This window comes from Magallana gigas, chromosome 8 (genome assembly GCF_963853765.1).
Source record: "Magallana gigas chromosome 8, xbMagGiga1.1, whole genome shotgun sequence".
Taxonomy (NCBI): domain Eukaryota; kingdom Metazoa; phylum Mollusca; class Bivalvia; order Ostreida; family Ostreidae; genus Magallana; species Magallana gigas.
In genome coordinates this window covers 18,289,912-18,310,659 of record NC_088860.1, presented here as the reverse complement: position 1 = coordinate 18,310,659, position 20,748 = coordinate 18,289,912, and the positions used below count along the sequence as shown (strand labels likewise).

General features: G+C 30.8%; 1 protein-coding gene and 1 long non-coding RNA gene across 4 annotated transcripts; both read left to right on the top strand.

Moving 5' to 3' along the window:
* The first annotated feature begins 909 nt into the window (after nt 1–909).
* On the top strand, nt 910–13,803 carry LOC136270736 (cell death abnormality protein 1-like). The gene is made up of 11 exons (XM_066069288.1): nt 910–1,037; nt 1,250–1,299; nt 1,554–1,682; nt 2,513–2,543; nt 2,629–2,681; nt 2,851–2,982; nt 6,440–6,470; nt 6,648–6,700; nt 6,852–6,983; nt 11,901–12,003; nt 12,284–13,803. The coding sequence occupies exons 3-11, from the start codon at nt 1,607–1,609 to the stop codon at nt 12,405–12,407; spliced, it is 735 nt and encodes a 244-aa protein (XP_065925360.1). The 5' UTR covers nt 910–1,037; nt 1,250–1,299; nt 1,554–1,606; the 3' UTR covers nt 12,408–13,803.
* Nucleotides 13,804–15,623: 1,820 nt separating this feature from the next.
* LOC105321444 (uncharacterized) lies at nt 15,624–19,925 on the top strand. 3 transcript variants are annotated; one of them, XR_010708587.1, is made up of 4 exons: nt 15,624–16,318; nt 16,445–16,517; nt 17,140–17,240; nt 18,187–19,925. It is a non-coding gene; the product is annotated as an uncharacterized lncRNA (long non-coding RNA). The 3 variants fall into 3 exon arrangements; XR_010708588.1 differs by lacking the exon at nt 16,445–16,517 and having other exon boundaries at nt 15,899–16,318; XR_010708586.1 differs by lacking the exon at nt 15,624–16,318 and having other exon boundaries at nt 16,389–16,517.
* Nucleotides 19,926–20,748: the final 823 nt, after the last annotated feature.

The window sequence follows — 20,748 nt, the reverse complement described above, 5'->3', positions numbered from 1 at the left end:
ATAAAGAAAGTTTTATATTTTGAAGATGTCCCAACTGCAAATTTAGGAATTCCGTTTGCATGTATTATTTTATCATTATGATTATGTGAATTATCTCAATTCAATATTTCATCATTGTTTTAGTATCTTTATTGCAAGATACTCTAACGTTTCAGCCTGAAATACATGACATTGCCCAACATGACTATGACCACATTGCCAGTATCAATGATTCAAATGAAATTTAAAGAACACCACCGATTCATTAAATCTTAATTACAAACTTATGGAAGCATTTACAAAATCAATGCAAAGGACAATTGTACAGAAAACACTCATTTAAACAACCATCAAATATATGTACCATCGAGATTGATCAATAACTAAACATCTTTCTAAATGATGTAATAGAAAGGACATTATTATGGAAAAATATACAACGTTAATTAAACTACGAAGAAAATGCATACTTATTGAACTTATCAACTAAGACGACATTTAATTCCTGGAGAATGTACAACTCTTAAGATATACCCGTTTGTGTATTCATTGACGTAAAAAGCTTAATTCAATTGAATTGTTTTGTTCGTCTCCTATAAATGAAATGGATAATGGTTATGGTAATAACGGTTATGATGAGCTTTGTGTAGCAAGGACGTATAAACATCTATTCAACATATAGAATTATTTGGCTATGATTATGAAATATCCCTTTTCGTTTTAGATTTTTTTTTACATTAATAAAAGAAAATATAGCAACTGTAAATTTGAATATCAAAAGAACGACCATATCATAAAGTTTAAGATTTAAGTATAATCATATGTATTGTCATTACAAATCAAAACAATTGAAACCATACCACTTATTATGAAACACCCTGTACATTTGAATATTACGTGTTTTCCGTTTCAACGAGAATAACTATGTGTGTTGCAACATCATGCGGTCGACTTTTGTTTTTTGTGATAAGTATCTTATTAGATTTCATATTAATATATGCTACAGGATTACACGCAAAGATCTCAAATACGACTAGGGATGGCATTTCTTCAGTTACGTAAGTCTGTCTTGTCATACTTTTGTCACAAACGAAATTTTGCATTCGAACAAAATGCTATTCGTACTCAAATTGGTTACTATTGTAAAATGCATAATAAACAAAACTAGTTTTGATTTCGTTCTAACTGTTATTGTAAATGATTGATATGAGTTTAATATAAAAATCGACTTATCATAAATTTCCTTATTTGTTGCTTTTATGTTTTAAAGGAAAAAAGAATGCGGCACTGACTTACACAATGTTAATGGTACTTGTACTAGTAAGAATCAGTTTTTTGTGACGTTATACAACTATTAACATATATTACATATATAATATAAAAATAAAATATTAATTAAAAGCATTATTATGTTTGTTGTCCTGCAAATGTAACGAGCGCATTTATTGTCACTTATATAACTATTATATCTTTATTATTGATAAAACATTAAATATTCACACATGCAGAGGTGCAGAAACATTAAAGTTTTCAAGTGTTAAGAAGTTTTTAGATCTTCTTTGTGTATATTAAAGAATGCCCTAAAGGAACACGGGGGAATAACTGTTCTGAAAAATGTCAAACCAATATGTACGGAGAATCCTGTTTAGAGAAATGCGACTGCCAATCACACCAAGAATGCAATTACATACATGGCTGCATAGGTATATGTAACTTCCGAATTAGATTGCCATTGTGATTGTCAATTAAATATTTACTGCCAACCTAAACCAAAGAAATAACTATATCAAGTCTAATGAATTTACCGAGAAAAGTGAATAATTGGATGTTATTACCACCGCTGTTCAGATTGGTCATGAACGTTATACTCATATACAGTACTATTTTCTCTTTCATTTTATTTTTTTTCTCTTTTCTTCTTGTTAAGATCGTTTGTTATACTTTAAAACAAGTCACTGGGTGAAGTTGCTGAGGGGCATGATTTAAAATTATTTGGCTGTTAGTTAATATCAATTACAAAACGTAGCTGGAAAGTGGCCAAGTTAAAAAAAAACCATATTCCCTAGCAAACTTCAATGGTCGATCTACACAGGAGGAAGTTATGCCATTCAGAAAACTGAAAGGTGACATCAAAATAACAGAAATGTGTTTGATTGGCAGACATTTCAGCTATAATTCAGTTGAGAGCATGGCAAAACTTTATCTTGTGCTCCATTAATATTTTAAAGAAAAAACAACCTTTGTGACTTATTGTGAAGATCGATGCCATTTTCTCATGAACAAAAATATGACAAAATAAAGGTATGAGTCCTGGTTAAATAATTGAACTTCCTATTTTCAATGTGTCCCCATTTGTGGGTTGTGTAAATCACTTAGTTTATTGTATTTGATCGAACTTGCATGTACTCTTGCAGAAAATAGAATTACCAATGCTGCTTTTGTTATTTATCTTAACAATTTCGGGGGTTTTTTTTGTGTATTAAACAAATTTTTACCAAAAATTTGTTAATCTATTTTAACTGTATAATTTTAGATTCTTTCGGAATATGCAGTAATAAGGAAAGGTATTTTTATATACATTTATCAATGAGCTCGAATTCATATCATATAAAAATTTGCCTAGTATACTTTTTTTTATCTATTTTCTAGCGATGATATAATTTGCTGTGATAACTTTATACTGACAAATGGACATTGCAAAGGTATTATGAAATTAGATAGAAATTAAAAATTATTTTTGCGTCATAAAAAATGAAACATAAAACTAAATTGTCTATTTTTCGTAACTGCGGACAGGTCACTGGGCTAACGTTCATAAATATCTAATGAATATTGAAAGCATACATGTACACATTAAAATATCAATTTCAGCTTGTCCATTGGGGACTTTTCGGACAAATTGTTCTCTGGAATGTCCTGACGGTTTTTACGGTATGTTTTGCAAAGAAAAGTGTGACTGCAAAACGTCAGAATGTGATAAGGCTGTTGGATGTCCTAAAAAAGGTAACCTTAATGTTAACTTAAAACGAACCATTGTATTTTACTTTTAAAAGTTACTTTCGACAAAATCTTTGCTTTTCCATTTATAAACATTATATATTCACAAAACCAATGAAGAAACGTTGAGAATGTAATTTTTACAAAGTTTTGTGAAGATTTACATTTATCCTACGTATATACTTAAGAATGTCCAAAAGGACAAACTTAAGGGAAAAATTGCTCTGAGAAATGTCAAGCCAACATGTACGGATAATTATGTTTAGAGAATTGCGACTGCCAACCACACCATGAATGCAATAACATACATGGCTGCATAGGTAACATATAGTATTTGGTTGCTATTGTGATTGTCAGTCATTTAGCGACAAGCAAAGAAAAAAATATATCAACCTAAAAAAATGTTAAAAATAAGTCATTTCGGGTGTTGTTACACGTTATCCTAAAATACACAGTACAATTTTTCTTCATTATTTGATTGTTATCTTGAAATCTTGTGATTTTTGTGATTAAAATTATTTGGCTGTAAATTCTTCATAAATACACATATCAAATGAAATTGGGCAAGTTAACAAGCAAAGTATACGAGAAAACTGTAATGGAGGATGCCGGGGATGGAGCTCTGCAATGTAAACAATTGAAATGACTGCAATACATGTATGACTAAAAGGTACATGTAGTCTTATTGATTGGTATAGCTCTGCCATTTAGCCACCTTGCCAGATCTTTCAGTTAAAATTCAGTTGATAGCACGACAAAACTTTATCTCGTAGTACTCCATAATATTTCAAAGAAAACAATGTATATGACGCTTGGTGAATATCAATGAATATCATGAAAACATATTACATACAAGGTAATCCCCTGAAGGAATTATTTTTGTTTCCTGTTTTGTTTGTCATATTTTAGCTTTGTAGCAAAAAGTGATAAAAATAATGTGTCCTGATTTGTAAGTTCTGTTTTATCGTAATTTTTTTTCATTTTGTTTGGTCGAACAAGCATATTCTCTTGAAGAAGATATCACAGGACGAAAACCCATCTTTAAGCAAGTCCTTAAAGGTGGCTTAAAGGTGGCTTAAAGGAGCTTAAAGGCTATACAACCTTTCAGCCGCCTTTAAGTCACCTTTAAGCACGTGCTTAATGTCCAAACTTCTTTAAGCTACCTTTAAGCCACCTTTAAGCCACCTTTAAGCATCTTTAAGTGGCATTTACGCTCTCTTTACACTGCCTTTACACTGTCTTTAAGTGGCCTTTAAGTCAATATTGATCAAGCTGAACAATAAAAACATATATTAAATGCAAAAGCTCTTTTATAGGGATAGAAGGGGGTCATCCGAGTGATAATATAATTTCCAAGGAAGGGGGGGGGGGGGTGTTCCAGGCGGTTTTAATCGTCGCTCCATTTAACACAGATCGCTATCATCAGCACCGCTCCGATGGACACAGATTGCCGTTATAAAATTCTTTATAATTTTTTGGGGGTTTCAAAATTATTGTAGGGATGAGCGCAGTCTCTGTATCTTAATATGTGCATAAAACTAATTAAAGTAGGTTTGTTTCCTATTATAAATTGATCGGTGAAAAAAATCTCTCTCTCTCTCTCTCTCTCTCTCTCTCTCTCTCTCTCAGTTCATCTGGTTATTAAACAAAATAAAGATAATGAACCAAAAATGCATGATTTAATTTGATAATCGGTTTAAGGTTTATATTTTTTTTTCAATTTTCATTATTTCTAACTCTAGATCTGCTAGGTACATGTTAAAGATGAAAAGACTCATCTCAACTGCCTTTGTTATATCGGGCAGGATATTACTGCTTTGTTTGTCTAGACATAGTTTTGTTCGTTTGTGTATATCTAATTAGAGTCTATTGTTTGTCCAGCTTAAGAAAACCCCTGGAACTAACACAGAATATACAAGATATACACAACAGTTGTGTCGTGTGCCCAGGTTCATGTTTTTGTATATCTAATTAAAGTCTATTATTTGTTCAACTTAAGAAAACCCCTGGAACTAACACAGAATATACAAGATATACACAACAGGTGTGTCGTGTGCCCAGGTGCACGTCAGTGTTTCTAAAGGCGTTGAATCTTAGTATGTACGAGTATACGATAAGTCTAGTGAATAAAAGTTAATTTACATTTGTAATTCATTTTCAAAGTATTATTTCCTAGCTCTGGGTTTCAAAAATGTTACGTCTACAATTTAACGATACATGTATATAAGAGTAAAATCTTGAGGCTAATTGATTAATGTACCGGTGATCATAAATAGGGATTGATTATTTAAATATATGTATAAGGGTAAATATGTCAAATATACCCGGCCTGGCACATCATACAATTGTATGTACAAGTCATTTGCAATTGCCACATGCAGTAAATACGTCACCAGTAATTGGTAATTTTGTGTGTTATATATAGAATTGATAGGTTAAAAATCATGTACATTCAGTTACATGTAAATATTTAAACATATTGGAACGGCGCCGCGATCATGAAAACCGGGAAATTGCGGGAAATTGAACAAATACCCTAATAGTATCAATGCATTTAATAAAAGAAATGATTTCATTTTCTTTCATACATTTTTATAGCTATAAATTAGATGAACGTATATCTACTCGGTTTAAATTTATTAACTAAGAAAGCCTACTATAGTGAACCTAACGGTTTCCATTTAGGTATAATATATTTTTGTTCACTGAAGACCAAGTTCCGTATTTCATTCTAAATACATGCATGCATGTAATTTATAAATTAGATATAATTGATTGTTACAAACTGAATGGTTTGTCAAAATCTTTTCAAGTAAACACATTCAATACATTGATTCAATATCCACTGATATATAGGATATAAAAACGCTCGTGTATATGTAAGTTGCCGTGGCGCAGAGGAAGTGTGGTGATGCTAGTAAACTAAGGGTCCCAGGTTCAATTCTCGCCGTGGCCGGTTTTTTTTTTGGGCTTTTTTCATTTTTCTTTCTAGAACAAAAACCGTTTTAATACCTTTTCTTTCATAAAGTTAATACATTTTGTTGGAAATTAAGCACAATATTGAATTAAAATTTTTTTTAATGGCTTAAAGGTGGCTTAAAGGTAGGTTAAAGGTGGCTTAAAGGTGGCTTAAAGAAGTTTGGACATTAAGGACCTATAAGTTGTCCTTAAAGGTGGCTTAAAGGTGGCTTAAAGATAGTCTTTAAGCTTTCTTTAAGCCATCTTTACGCTTTCTTTAAGCCACCTTTAAGCAACACATATAGCTTAAAGGTGGCTTAAAGATCGTCTTTAAGCTACCTTTAAACACCTTTAAGCTATCTTTAAGGAGGACTTAAAGATGGTCATTCATCCTGTGTATCATAACTGGTCTTGCTTTTTCTTTCACTAATTTTTCTGTTGTTTTTCTATTGTAATGAACAAATAAATACTGAAAATCTATTTATCCTAATTAATTTCATTGCAGATACTTGGGGGATATGCAGTAATAAGGAAAGGTAGTTTCTATGCATCTAGCAATGATCTAGAGTTTGAAATACATATCATAAATAAAATCCAAAAATATTTTTTGTAGATTAATTATTTTTGTCATACTGATTTAAACAAACAAATAATTGTGACATTGTATATCACATAAAGTGTACTAGTATAGTTTATTTCTTATCTGTTTTCAGCCCTGGTGTGGTTTGTTGTGATAACTTTATTCTGTCTAATGGAAATTGCAAAGGTATTATGGAATTTTACAGAAAATATTATTACGGGATAAAAAATGGTACTTGTAATTTTCTTATTTGAGTAACTGTTGACATGTTACTGGTCTAAGGTTTATAAGTATTCTACGAACATTGAAAGCATGCACATTAAAATATCAATTTCAGCTTGTCCATCGGGAACATTTTGGACGAATTGTTCTTTGGAATGTCCTGACGGTTATTACGGTATATTTTGCAAAGAAAAGTGTGACTGCAAAACGTCAGAATGTGATAAAGCTGTTGGATGTCCTAAAAAAGGTAACCCTAATGTTAACTTAAAAAGAACCATTGTATTTCAGTAATTTAATCATTGATATTTTCTTGCAAAGGGATACGTTGTAAAAGTACATCTATATTATTTTCAGTGCTAACATTGTATATATATATATATATATATATATATATATATATATATATATATATATATATATATATATATATATATATATATATATATATATATTTATATATATATATATATATATATATATATATATATATATATATATATATATATATATATATATATATATATAATTTAAAAATGATAAATATCCAGAATAAAATCACAAATTGATCCTATTAACCGCAAACGTTTTCGCCATTCCTGGCTCTTCAGGCAGTTATGTACAAATGACTAATATGTAACGTAGTAACGTCAATAAGCAAAAGTTCATTGTGATGTCATAATAACGTTAAAGTAGCGGAAAGTTAGAGTCACAGAGCAAAAAGGCGCTAAAAAAATAATAATCGCAAATATAACAAATGATTCAATTATATCACATGCATATAATAAATTGTTCACTGGGTGCGATTAAGTTTTGGTTTAAATAATTTAATAAAGTGGTCTTCCTTGGCTAAGCGCAGTATTTCATTTTCATTTGGAAGTTTATAAAATGGGAATAGGGTAAATTTTCCCTGGCCGCATTCAGCAAAATGTTCACAGCATGTCCAAAGGAGAATTAATGATTTGCCAAACAAACAAAGATTCAATAATGCTAGACCCAGCACGCATGAACGAAGACAAAATGGTGGACAAAAGCATCATCATACGGATAGCGAAGGGACCAGAAGAGAAAACCAAACACGTAATCCTAATTCCAGTGTGAATTTTTTAGGCCAACGCCGAGCCCAGAGAACACGGAAGAAACAGGTCACGTTCCGTTTCAAAAATTATTGATAAATGAGCCAACGGGTCCTAAAATTATAAATTTATCCGGAAGGGATTTAAATGAGACCGAAATAGGATTATTAAAACATGGCTTGAAATTTACTCCAACTCCTAAAAAGGACAACGTCGACTTAATAGCTGATACGGACGAATTTTGCCGTAAATTGCGCCTAAAGGAATTCTTTCAAAACTCAGCAGATGAGGATGAATCATTTGTTCGTAATAAAAAAGGCTTTAGACCCCCTCATAACAGGGACAAACATCTGGAGGAATACATCACGTGTCTTAAATCATCTGCAATCTCAAACAATGGAAAAACAAAAATAAATAATAATTTACCCGTATCTCAACAACATGCTATCAACAACTTACAACGGGATTCAACAATAATTATAAAAGAAGCCGACAAAGGAGGCGCAGTAGTTATTATGGATAAACTCCATTATAGAGAAATGGTGTTGAACGAACTAACTAATATAAGTTTTTATCGTAAAAAATCAACAAACGAGGATCGACACACAATGCTGAGAGTGGAGAAACTTATTTAAAAACATGCCGAAAACCTGACTAAAGATGAAATTGATTATTTGACAAACTTTGAGGTAAAATCCAGTAACTTCTATGGATTGCCCAAAATTCACAAATCTAAGGAAATCCAAGACGCGGTAAAAAATTGTGCTGATATATATATTAAAATACCTCAACCAACCGACTTGAAAATTCGTCCTATTGTCGCTGGACCAGCATCAAGCACTCAAAGACTAAGTAACTTACTTGACATTATACTGAAATCTCTTTGTGAATTATTACCTAGTTACGTCAGAGATGATATGGATTTTCTGAACTATATTCCTAAAAGTGTTGATCCTAAAACAATTCTCGTCAGCTTCGATGTTATAAGTCTTTATACTAACATCCTACATACATTAGGACTAGAGGCCATAAATTACTGGATAGACAGACATCCAAACACTCTAAATACTCGGTTCTCAAAAGAATTCATACTTGAAGGACTAAAATTAGTTCTGGAAAATAACCACTTTCACTTTGACGAGGAATTCTTTTTACAAACAAAAGGTACCGCTATGGGGACTAAAGTTGCGCCCACATATGCTACGTTAGTAATGGGGTATTTAGAAAATACACTTTTTGAAAGAACATCAGAAGTGTTTCATGCCGAACTTAGTACCTATATAGGATCCAATTGGAAACGCTATTTTGACGACTGTTTCATTTTCTGGACTAAAGGGGAAGACGACTTAGAGAAATTTCATTCTTTACTAAATACTTTAAATGAATCAATACAATTTACGATGGAGAAGAGTGACAAGGAACTTCCATTTTTAGATCTACGTATTATAAAAAATGGGTCATGTATAACAACGGATTTATACTGTAAGCCCATGGACACACACCAATATCTGGATTTTAGATCATGCCACCCTTCCCACACAAAACGCAATATTCCGTTTAACTTAGCACGGAGAATTTGTACAATTATCACAGACAAAACCTTACGATCTAAACGTCTGGAAGAATTAAAAATATTTCTGCAACGTCAGAGATACCCGAAAAATTTAATCAACGCTGGAGTAAAAAGAGCGACACAAATTCCATTACATGTTCTACGTAATCCTCGCCGGTCTTCTAATAATCGCAACAACGACGGGAAACTTGCTTTTGTTGTGACCCACAATCCAAGGAACAGAAATATTCTAACAGACGCAAAACGACTTTACCCTATATTAGAACAGTCAAAAAATATGAAGAAATTATTACAATCCGAGGACATAATCAGTAGCCAACGACAAGCACCCAATCTTAAACACATATTGACCAAGGCCCGATTTACAATGCAGGAGGAAATTCCATCTGTGAAAAAATGCGGCGACCCGAGATGTGGTACATGTGCCTACATAGAAGAAGGAAATACAATTCTACTAAAATCTGGGATGGAAATTCGTGCCAATTCGTCGATGAACTGTAAATCGGAAAATGTTATTTATTGTGCTATTTTCCCAACATGCAAAGAATTTTATATTGGACAGACGGGGAAACTAAACGCGCGTGTTCGTGTCCACAAGCAACAGATTAAAGATCCGAGTGTTCGTAATACTCCATGCTGTGAACATTTTGCTGAATGCGGCCAGGGAAAATTTACCCTATTCCCATTTTATAAACTTCCAAATGAAAATGAAATACTGCGCTTAGCCAAGGAAGACCACTTTATTAAATTATTTAAACCAAAACTTAATCGCACCCAGTGAACAATTTATTATATGCATGTGATATAATTGAATCATTTGTTATATTTGCGATTATTATTTTTTTAGCGCCTTTTTGCTCTGTGACTCTAACTTTCCGCTACTTTAACGTTATTATGACGTCACAATGAACTTTTGCTTATTGACGTTACTACGTTACATATTAGTCATTTGTACATAACTGCCTGAAGAGCCAGGAATGGCGAAAACGTTTGCGGTTAATAGGATCAATTTGTGATTTTATTCTGGATATTTATCATTTTTAAATCATTTAAAACTGTGCCGATTTATTTTTTGTTGTATTGGGAAATTATATATATATATATATATATATATATATATATATATATATATATATATATATATATATATATATATATATATATATATATAACTCCTGATGATTTAAAATGAAACTAGTTGAGTTTATTTCGGTGTTGTGATTTTTTTTCATATATATATATATATATATATATATATTTGTTATATTCAGTAGTATATTCTCACTATATAACTCTATATAGACGAATAGTCAATAATTGTAATATTAGCTCGTCCGAAAAATATTGACCGGTCAATATTTTTTTTATATTGACCGGCTAGGAATAATATCTAGAGAACATTCCCTCTATTTCCAATAATCGCCTCTGATTTGTTGATTCGTAAACGATGACGTAAATAATTCTTCGCGACTCCAAAACAAGGTGACGTCATAATAGACAGTCAGTCAAGGCAAGTAAATAACGGACGCGCAATGCGACGGTTTGCTATCATAACGGATATAAGGATTTGCGAATTACTGTGAAGTAAAATCAGGTAGAACATCTGTATGTTAATTCTTAAGGTCGGCGGAATATCACCAGTGACCGTTTGATGCAGAGGATATTTTGGAAATGAACTTCGCACAAAATTGAATTCGTGAATTCTTTGTTGAGCTGACAATATTACGGCGATCTGTTTTCAATTACTTTGTTAAATTTTGGGTTGTTTCTTCATATAACAAAACAAATGTTGACTGTGTTTTCGGGCAACATTGATTATATTAGCCCCCTTGGGACGAAAATATTGCCCTCCGCTTCGCGTCGGGCAATATTTCGTCCCTCGGGGGCTAATATAATCAATGTTGCCCTCAACCCCAGTCAATATTTGTATAATATATATATATATATATATATATATATATATATATATATATATATATATATATATATATATATATATATATATATATATATATATATTCTTTTTTTTTCTACAATATATATCACACAAATGGAAAATTAATAACCCCGTCCAGTTTACATACACATGTATTGATATATAACTCGATGAACTATTAAAACTGTAAGAGTCCCAAAATTCAACTTTTATTTGTTGAAGGATTGTATTGTTTTACCTGATGCAAAAGCTAAACACACACTGGTTTTTTTGAAAATAGAAATGTTACTCAATTTTCTTATTCAGAAAACGAAAACTACCGTAGAGGTGAAAAAAATGAATAATCATTTGTAAGATTAAATTCCATTTGAAATGTGTATGTTTGCATTTAAATCTTCCTCAGCTTTTATTTAATCATGAGAACTCAATACATAGATGAAACATTTAGTTGTGCCATAATTGGAAGGTAGCAACTGTGTGTTCTGTGCTCTGTTACAGTATACTATAAAAATGATAATTAATAAATATTTGATTACAAAGCTTCATGTCATTTAAATTCTTTTCGTCCGGAATAATTAATAGACTCACCTGACTTGCCACTCACAACGTCAATTATAACCATAGTAGCAGTCTCTCTGGCCATCACCAGCGTTGTGATAGGTGTCACAATCTGTGTTATTATCAAGTAATTAATTGCTATAAATTTTAAAAATTGTTACGATATTAGATATGATATTGCAGCTGAGTACTGTACAGTACGATTTCTTACATTTATGTTTGTAGAAAAAAAATCAATTTTGTTAATGAATTTCAAACTTCTAAAATATTAAAGGATAAAACAATTTGTAACGTAGAAGTCACAGTGGAAGCTTTTTTGAAATTTTATTCATGAACGGCATAAAATCATCTAAATTTTATGACTTTTAAAGACATCCTAAAGAACAAAAAAGTTTTATTTATTGTAGATATAAATCAAGACAGCAAAGTGTTTACATAGCGGCTCTATCATCTTTGAACGAAGAATCAATTGGATTGTCTAGATTAAGAGAAAATTACTATTCATCCCTCATCAAAAAAAGTCCAAACTAGCCTATTGTGTCACATTTGATTATGTCTGAATGTAAATTGTTTGTAAAATACACTGAAACATTAACCTTACTTCAGGTTAAAGGATTTCCAACTCTTCAAATTTAACAAACATTAAGCGATATGTAAAGATGAGTTTGTAAATACTAGGGTATATTATCTGCATCATGCTCATATTTTATAGAAATATATACTTAGCAGTGTAATCTACAAAATACTGATGAAAATCATGTTCTTTGCCGAGAAACAAATATTTAGAAAATCAAATACAAACTCAACAAAACATGGTTCTGTAGAATAGAAATTGGTAATGTAAGGATGGCATCAGAAGTCTTTTATCTGAACGTTTTAAAATTCAATTTTTGAAACGTTTTAAAGATAAATGTTATATACAGATATATTTGACTAATGCTTATCTTTAATCATTTACATTTATGTTCTTTATTTCATTGTAATGACTTGATACTTCGCATTGAAAGCATATAGAATGCATCCTTAATTTTATATTTTAATTATTTTATGGCATCCATATAAAAACAAATACATGCAATGTACTTGCGAAGTATTATAATTTTATAAGTATTATAAGTCTGTCTTATTATCTCTTCGATAAAAACAATTCATATTGACTGTTGAATGGGGAATTAATGAAGTTGTTGTTTATCGAAGGGGGGATTTTAATATATCGTTCGATATAAAGTCAAAGTAGGTTTTATAAAGAAGAGATACTTAATAGAGAAGAAAAACTTCTTTTTAACAAACGCAACTTATTCGATGGTTTTAAACTACGTAATGTTCTGGATTAAGCTAAAAATCATTTAAAAAAAAATCAAAGATGAAACATACTGGATATTAATACTGCCAGTGATTTTTATCAATAGTTAAATAGCGCTGACATTTTTTTTTGGTTTAGAATATATTTGCCTAAAATGTCATTTTTCTCCATCAAATGTTTCTCAGAATAAATGTTTTCCGCATATTTTTATAGAATGCATCCTTAAATTTTATATTTTGTTTATTCTATAGCATCAATGTATAAACAAATACATGCAATGTTCATGCAAAGTATTAATTAGAAAATAAAAATACTATCCCTGATCTATATATCTGTTTTGAATGTAAAGAAGATTGGTAAATCTTTTGAAATTAGGTCTTATTCACCTATGGCAAATGCACTTCCAGTGCTAAAATGATTAATGATAAAAGTGTGCATTTTTTGGCACATTATTTTGATAATCCAGAGAATACTTATAGGAGTTTTAGCTCACCTCAGCTGAAAGCCCAAGTAATCTTTTCTGATCACATTTTGTCTGTTGTCCGTCCGTCTGTCTGTCCGTCCGTCCGTCCGTCTGTCTGTACACTTTTCACATTTTCAAAATTTTCTCCAGAACTAGTTACAGTACCCGCAACGTTATTTTTTACAAGATAAACGATAGGATAGGATTCACGCACGATAGGATAGGATTAACGCACGATAGAACAGTATACACGCACGAAAGGATAGGATTAACGCACGATAGAACAGTATACACGCACGATATGATAGGATTGATACACGATAGGAAAGGATAAACGATGTTCATGATAAACGTATGATTGCTTTAAACGATATTTACGAACAAACTGATAATGGCAGAATTTGAGAGAGAACACGTACAAATAAAGATTTACGTGGAATTTCTTTTTAGTAACAATTGCCGAGTTGTTAATCATCGCTGCATCATTTATAGAATGTATAAAAATGACCAGTTAATTTTTTTTCAACTAAAATTATGAGCATTAATGATAAATTTTCTGTATTGTTAAAATTGTTTTCATTACCGAACACCATACAGCCGATCGCCGCGAATATTTCAGCCCGAGATTAAATCACTCGGAAAATAGCGGGTTTAATTATATAAATCAAAGTCTTGTATAGAGTAAATATAAAATCTGTCATAAGTACATTTCTTTCTGTATAAGAAAATGATTCATTAAAAACGAATTATTACAGACAAGTTAAATAAATATTTACGCAGATACACATTCCGCGTACGATTTGTTAACATTGTTTTCATTACCACACACCCTAGCTGATTGCCGAGAACATTTCAGCCTGAAATCAAATATCACACGGAAAATAACGGGTTCAAAGTACAACTCGGATTTTAATTAAATATAAATTATATCATAAATAGTTTTGTTTCTGTAAAATATGATGCAACGAAATTATATTGCATAAAAGTTAATGTTTACGCAGGTATACACTCAGGCGTACGATTTAATATATTCGATGTACAGGTACATATGTTACCTTGTTCCTAAGAACTTCGTTTTCATTTTCAATGGTAACAGATATGATTTACATATAATATTGGTTAATTTTGATCTAAAAAATTTAATTAGTATCCTGACGGAATGTTGGATAGGATTTTACAATTCTTGTTCGATAAATATTCGTATACGGCGCACCGAACGAGTTGCAACTTAGTAATAAATTTACTTGCTTATGAAAAGGCACGAAACGATTAACACGATAGGAAAAACGGAAGAATTGTTGAAATTAAACGATAAACCTGATAGGATTAACGCACGATAGGATAGGATTAACGCACGATAGAACAGTATACACGCACGATAGGATAGCATTAACGCACGATAGAACAGTATACACGCACGATACGATAGGATTGATACACGATACGATAGGATAGGATTGTAAAAAATAACGTTGCGGGTACTGTAACCATCCAAACTTGGCACAAATCATCCTTAGGCAAAAGGAATCCAAAGTTATGAAAACTAAAGACCACTCACGTTTTCAAGGGGAGATAATTATGAATTAATGAAAAACAATTGGGGTTGATTTTTTACATAAGTTTATATAGAGTAATTCTTTAGAAATCTTCTCAGGAACTAATCAACCAGGAAACCGGACACTTGTGCGGAAGCATCCTAAATAATGTAAATTTAAAGATTTAAAAAATCATGATCCCCGGGGGAAGGGTGAGGTAACACCGGGATGTTGAATTTTTACATAGAAATATGTAAAATAAATCTTAAAAATCTTTTTCTAAGAACTAACAATCCAGGAAAGATTTAATTTGTGTGAAATCATCATCTGGGAGTTTAGATTGAAGATTTTTAAAATCAGGATCCCCGGGGTGGGGCCACTATGTTATTGAGGGGTCAAATCTTTTACATAGGAATATAATAGAGAAATAGATAAAAATCTTTCGTCTCAGAAACCAAAAGAGCTGAAAAGATGAAACTTGTGTGGAAGCATCCATATGGTAGGGTAGATTTAAGTAAGTTCAACTCATGGTCCCCATGGGTAGGGTAAGGTCACAACAGAGGAAGGGTCAAATTTTCACATAGGATTATATACATAAATATCTTTAAAAATTTTCCTCAAAAAACCTTTTGCCTTAAAAACTGTAATTTTAGTAATGTAGATTCAAATTCGTCCAAATCAAAATCTTAAAGAGTAGGGTGGGGTCACATTGGTGATCCATTTAACAATTCAAAACATTTTTATTATTCACAAAAACTGATAAATTATGATTTATGCTAGTACTTATATGCAAGTATTATGACATATTGCAGATTTTTAAAAGTTGTTAAGACTTTGGTCTCTGGGCGATTCTAAGGCCTCACAATGGGTTCAGAGTTTGATAAAAGTTTACATCCCATATATGAAAATAATCATCTATGATCTTTTTGAGAATTTCATTGCTCACCCTGTGATATGACCATAAAATCATCCTGTTAGAAACACACCTCACAGCCTTATTAGCATAATCGGAACCTTTCTGATTTTTATATTCACGAAAGAATGAAAAAACCCGAGAAAGTCAAAACTTCGTATATCTCGGGATTTTAACGAGACCAGTCTAACACTCGTGAAAATCGAGAGAGGAGTTCAAATGGAAAAAGTAAGTAAAAGTTTTTGTTTCTTATATTGGCAAGCTTTTAAATTATTTAAAGTTGCAGAACAAGTGTTTATTAATGTGAAGTCGAAGTTTGGGGTGAATCGCCTTATCTCGTTACATTTTGTTCAGCATGAAACAGTCTGACCAGCAATCCTCGATTTTGTCAACAATCTAAAACGTGCTAAGGAGTAGTCATTCGTCGGTAAGAACATACTTACTTACATTGTTAAACTACTCAAAAACTCTTTTAAAAGCATACAATGCATTAAGTCTAGTACACATGTTACAAAAATGTCGATAAGTAATGGTCGTTGTGAAATGTGACTTGAAAGACATGTTTTAGTATGAAATGTGTATGCAGGTGTATTATAGTCAGTTTTTACACATATTGTTACGTAGCATACGTTAAAAAAATATTGTATGTTTTTCCTAGAATATTGAGTTTGTGTCATTCATGCTTTCAGTCTTTTCCATACAGAATTTCCTCGACACGTACAATGTACAGTGTACATGTGGTTTTGATATCTGTATCTCACTCAAACTGTTAACTTTATGTCTTATTTATCTATTAACGATGAGAGTGTTTATGATTCAAGGGCCTGCATTTGTTAACAAATTTTATAGTTAGTATATATCAATGTATATGTCATTTCCCACTTAATGAGTTGTTTAATAGCTGTTATCATGGTAATGTTTTGACCATGTCTCAGATACTGCATGTGCCCATAAAAAAGTGTAATCTAGGACACACCCTTTTGTTTTGATAATGACAGCATTTAGCTTTGTAATGATAGCTAGTGTATCTTTTTTCTTCTAATCTACAGATTTACCTGCGGTTTCCAGATGATCTGAAGATCGGGATTATAGAAAATATTGTCAATTTGATATTGCTAATGACCCAGTCATGTCTGCTGAAGCCCAGAAGGTACTTCTTTGTCGTGTAATAAACTTACAACTTGTCTTCCATATGTAGATATATTTGGTTTAAGCTGATTGAAAGCCAAGCAAGGTCATCTAAATAGCTATAATGTCTTGTGTAAAAGGGATAGGTTTATATGGGCATCTTGTTGCAAATCTGCTTGATTATCTGTATTTTAAGGGGTGGGAACCTCTGAAAGGAATACCAGGAGTTTGAAAATATTATAAACTTTAGGAGATGTGTTTTACACTCTCTGAGAAAATGGGATTTGCAGAAATCCCAGGAAATATGTTTTTCAGATTAGTTGTTGTTATTGACGCAATCATATTTTGGTGTACATAGAATGTTGATAGTTGAAACTCATACAGACAATCATATGTTACATAAGTGTTACAAAAGTGTTTATGACTTTGATCTTTATTCAATATATTTAATATCTTTCTGTCCACTGGATATCTAAATATCTTTGAAGTTACAACATTGAAGTTACACATTCATTACGTTTATCATGTGTGTGCAGAATTGATTGAGCCAGGTTTCCTGATGTTGTCATATAAGTGATACATTGTACTGCTTTAAAAAGTATATATCACTTGTGACTTACTGGTATATTAGTACATATTTCATTTGTAAAATCATTTGACAAATTTAAAGTGTTTTGTAGTACTGAAATGTTTTTATGGCTTTTAAAATTACTGAAATTACATGCACATGATGCAACTATCTTTTGACGCTGTATATATAACAAAAAGAAACTGTCAGCTGGGTTTAAAATCAGTGGCAAAATGATGTAATACATGTATGTACAATATTAGAAAAGATTACATTGTTAGTAATTGCACATTCCATGAATAACTTCATTGAATATATACATGTAAGTATTTGATGAGTGCACAATGTTTGCAAAAATTACATGTAATTCTCTTAACACTTTATGTTTATTCTATTTTAGTTTCCAGACCATGACATTAATGAATATTTCTTGAATGGAATGCATGAGGATTAGAATGGAACCTTATTCTGCCTTTTTACCAACTCACACCATCTTTTCAAGATTTATGGAGCCAACCACAGAACAATTTGTTCTATACACATCATTCATAACATTCTTATTTATGTTGCATAACTTTAAATGTTACTGGATGAATTGTGTTCACATAATGAATACCAGCAAACTTTTTATCGAGTGCACTTAATTTGTATTTTTCCTACCCATCCATCTAACATATGTTTTTATGTAACATATTCATATACATGTAACATTTTTGGAAACAGCTATTTTTTTTAAATTGGAATTTAGCCTTACCGGGACTATTTTATACAAGTTTTTTTTAAAGCGACTTGAACACGATTTTAGATCAAAATTTTGTTTTCAATTTTTTTATGCATAAAATGATTTACTTGCACATTTTGAATAATTGACCATAATTTGAATGTTAGAAGTCAAGTTATAAGAGAGATACAGGGGTAAGAATTTATTGTTATGTAAACAAAGCTCGAGTCTTATGTTTGTTAACAAATAATATAAAGTATGAAATTGCCAATTCTTTGAGAAAATGATTCATAGAAAAGAAGGTAAACTGATTCGATGTGATCATAAATGATATTATTAATAGAAAAAAGCAACATTTGAATTAAACGTACACCAATAAAACACATATGTAAATAATAACAAGACTCGCGCTTTGTTTACAAAACAAAGAATATTTAATTTTTTATCTTTCTTTTAACTCAGTATTTGACTTTCAAATTTTGACAAAGCATTAAAAATACCCATATCAACCATTCTAAATATTGAAAATGGAAATATAAAATTTTGAATTTTAAGCTCAAATCATGTCGAATCCCTTGAATATACTCTTTTGTATACAAACAGAACAAAAAATACTTAGTTACAATGGGAAATAGACATAATATATATATAAGTGTCTGATAAAAGTATAGGTCTTGTTTTTGAACAGAAGAAATTGACAGAAAAATATTCAGTTTTATCCATGAAATACAAATATTAATATTTTTTAAGAATATTATTTAATCTAAATAAGTTATAAAAGGTTTTTTTTCCCTTTATTCCAATGTTTGGAAACAAATCCTATATATAATTAAAATTGATTCCTATAATATATCACTTAAGTTTAGTTTCTTGAACAGCATGTTTATTACTTTTTTTTCTTAAAATGATGAATACAAGGTCATTAATTTATTTTCATTATATTCAACTAGATACAAATAGGCCTTCTGCAGCCTTTTCATTGTTTAAATGGTATGGAGTTTTAATTACCTTTCATATGAAAAATGACATCTAAATCTTAAATTGCGGTACATTATATCCTATCCATCTAATGTATCACTTTATTTATGTTGAACTTTGTGTCTATTAGTATTATGATTTTTTTTAGAATGATATGTGCAATTTTTCATAAATTTATTTTTCATTTTAAGAAAATTCATTTTAAAAAAGATCTCTTAAACCTGTGTATTTTTTTTTCAGTTTACATAACACAGTGTATTAATTGAATGTAGTTGTGTAGATTTATACATGTACCTACAAGCAATATACATTTAATATTCACCGGGTACATGTACCAGCCTACTATATTTGATAAATAAATGTACTTCTTTCATGCCTTTTTCATGCCTTTTACTCATGGATATATGTATTATTTATAATTAAAATACTTTGAAAACTTTTCTCAATTTATTTATTTTAATAAGATTAAGAAACGGACTATAGTTAATGCACGTTTTCAAGAGTTGTCTCTCTTGGGGACAATAATGAATGCTCCCCAGGGTTCATGACCCTGAATATTGAGTAGGCTGTGAGGTGTGAGAAAGGGGCTTGTTTATAAACATCAGTCGAAGATTTATAAGCGAGATACATAGCTCACAAGTCTTTGCTATGCAAACAAAACTGAAGCAAATAAATGTTTTTGTATACATTTTGAACATTGAAAAGAAAACTTCAGCTTTAGAATTAAATGATGTCAAACGCTAGGAATTGTATGTTTAATATGTTTTAAACCAATTAGAAGATAGAAAGATCAGGTTAGAAAAGAACTTTTGTTGGTAAATAAAACCATTCAAAACAATAAAAATTCATAAACTTTGTTTTTCATAACAAAGAATTTTTAGCTGTGTATCTTGCTTATAACTTCTGACGCTCAAATTTTGATTAATAATTAGAAATGCATTATTTAAGCATCAGGAATAACATTTAGAAAATCGCAACCATGCTACTTTTAATTTTTTTTCAGACAGGGAAATAACTTACTAGGAAACCTTTGCCCTATTTAAACATATGCGTTCATCGGACGCTGTCAGTTGAAAGCACTTTTGTGCAATTTTTTTTCATTATTTGATCTCGACGCAGATCATGATATTGCAAAATGTAAAAATTACTATATACTTACTAATAATCGGTCATTGTAACAAATTAAATTCAAATAAGTAAAGACTTAAAAAGCAGTCCAATGTAATTGATATTAATGTCATTACTAAATTAAAGAAATTTGAC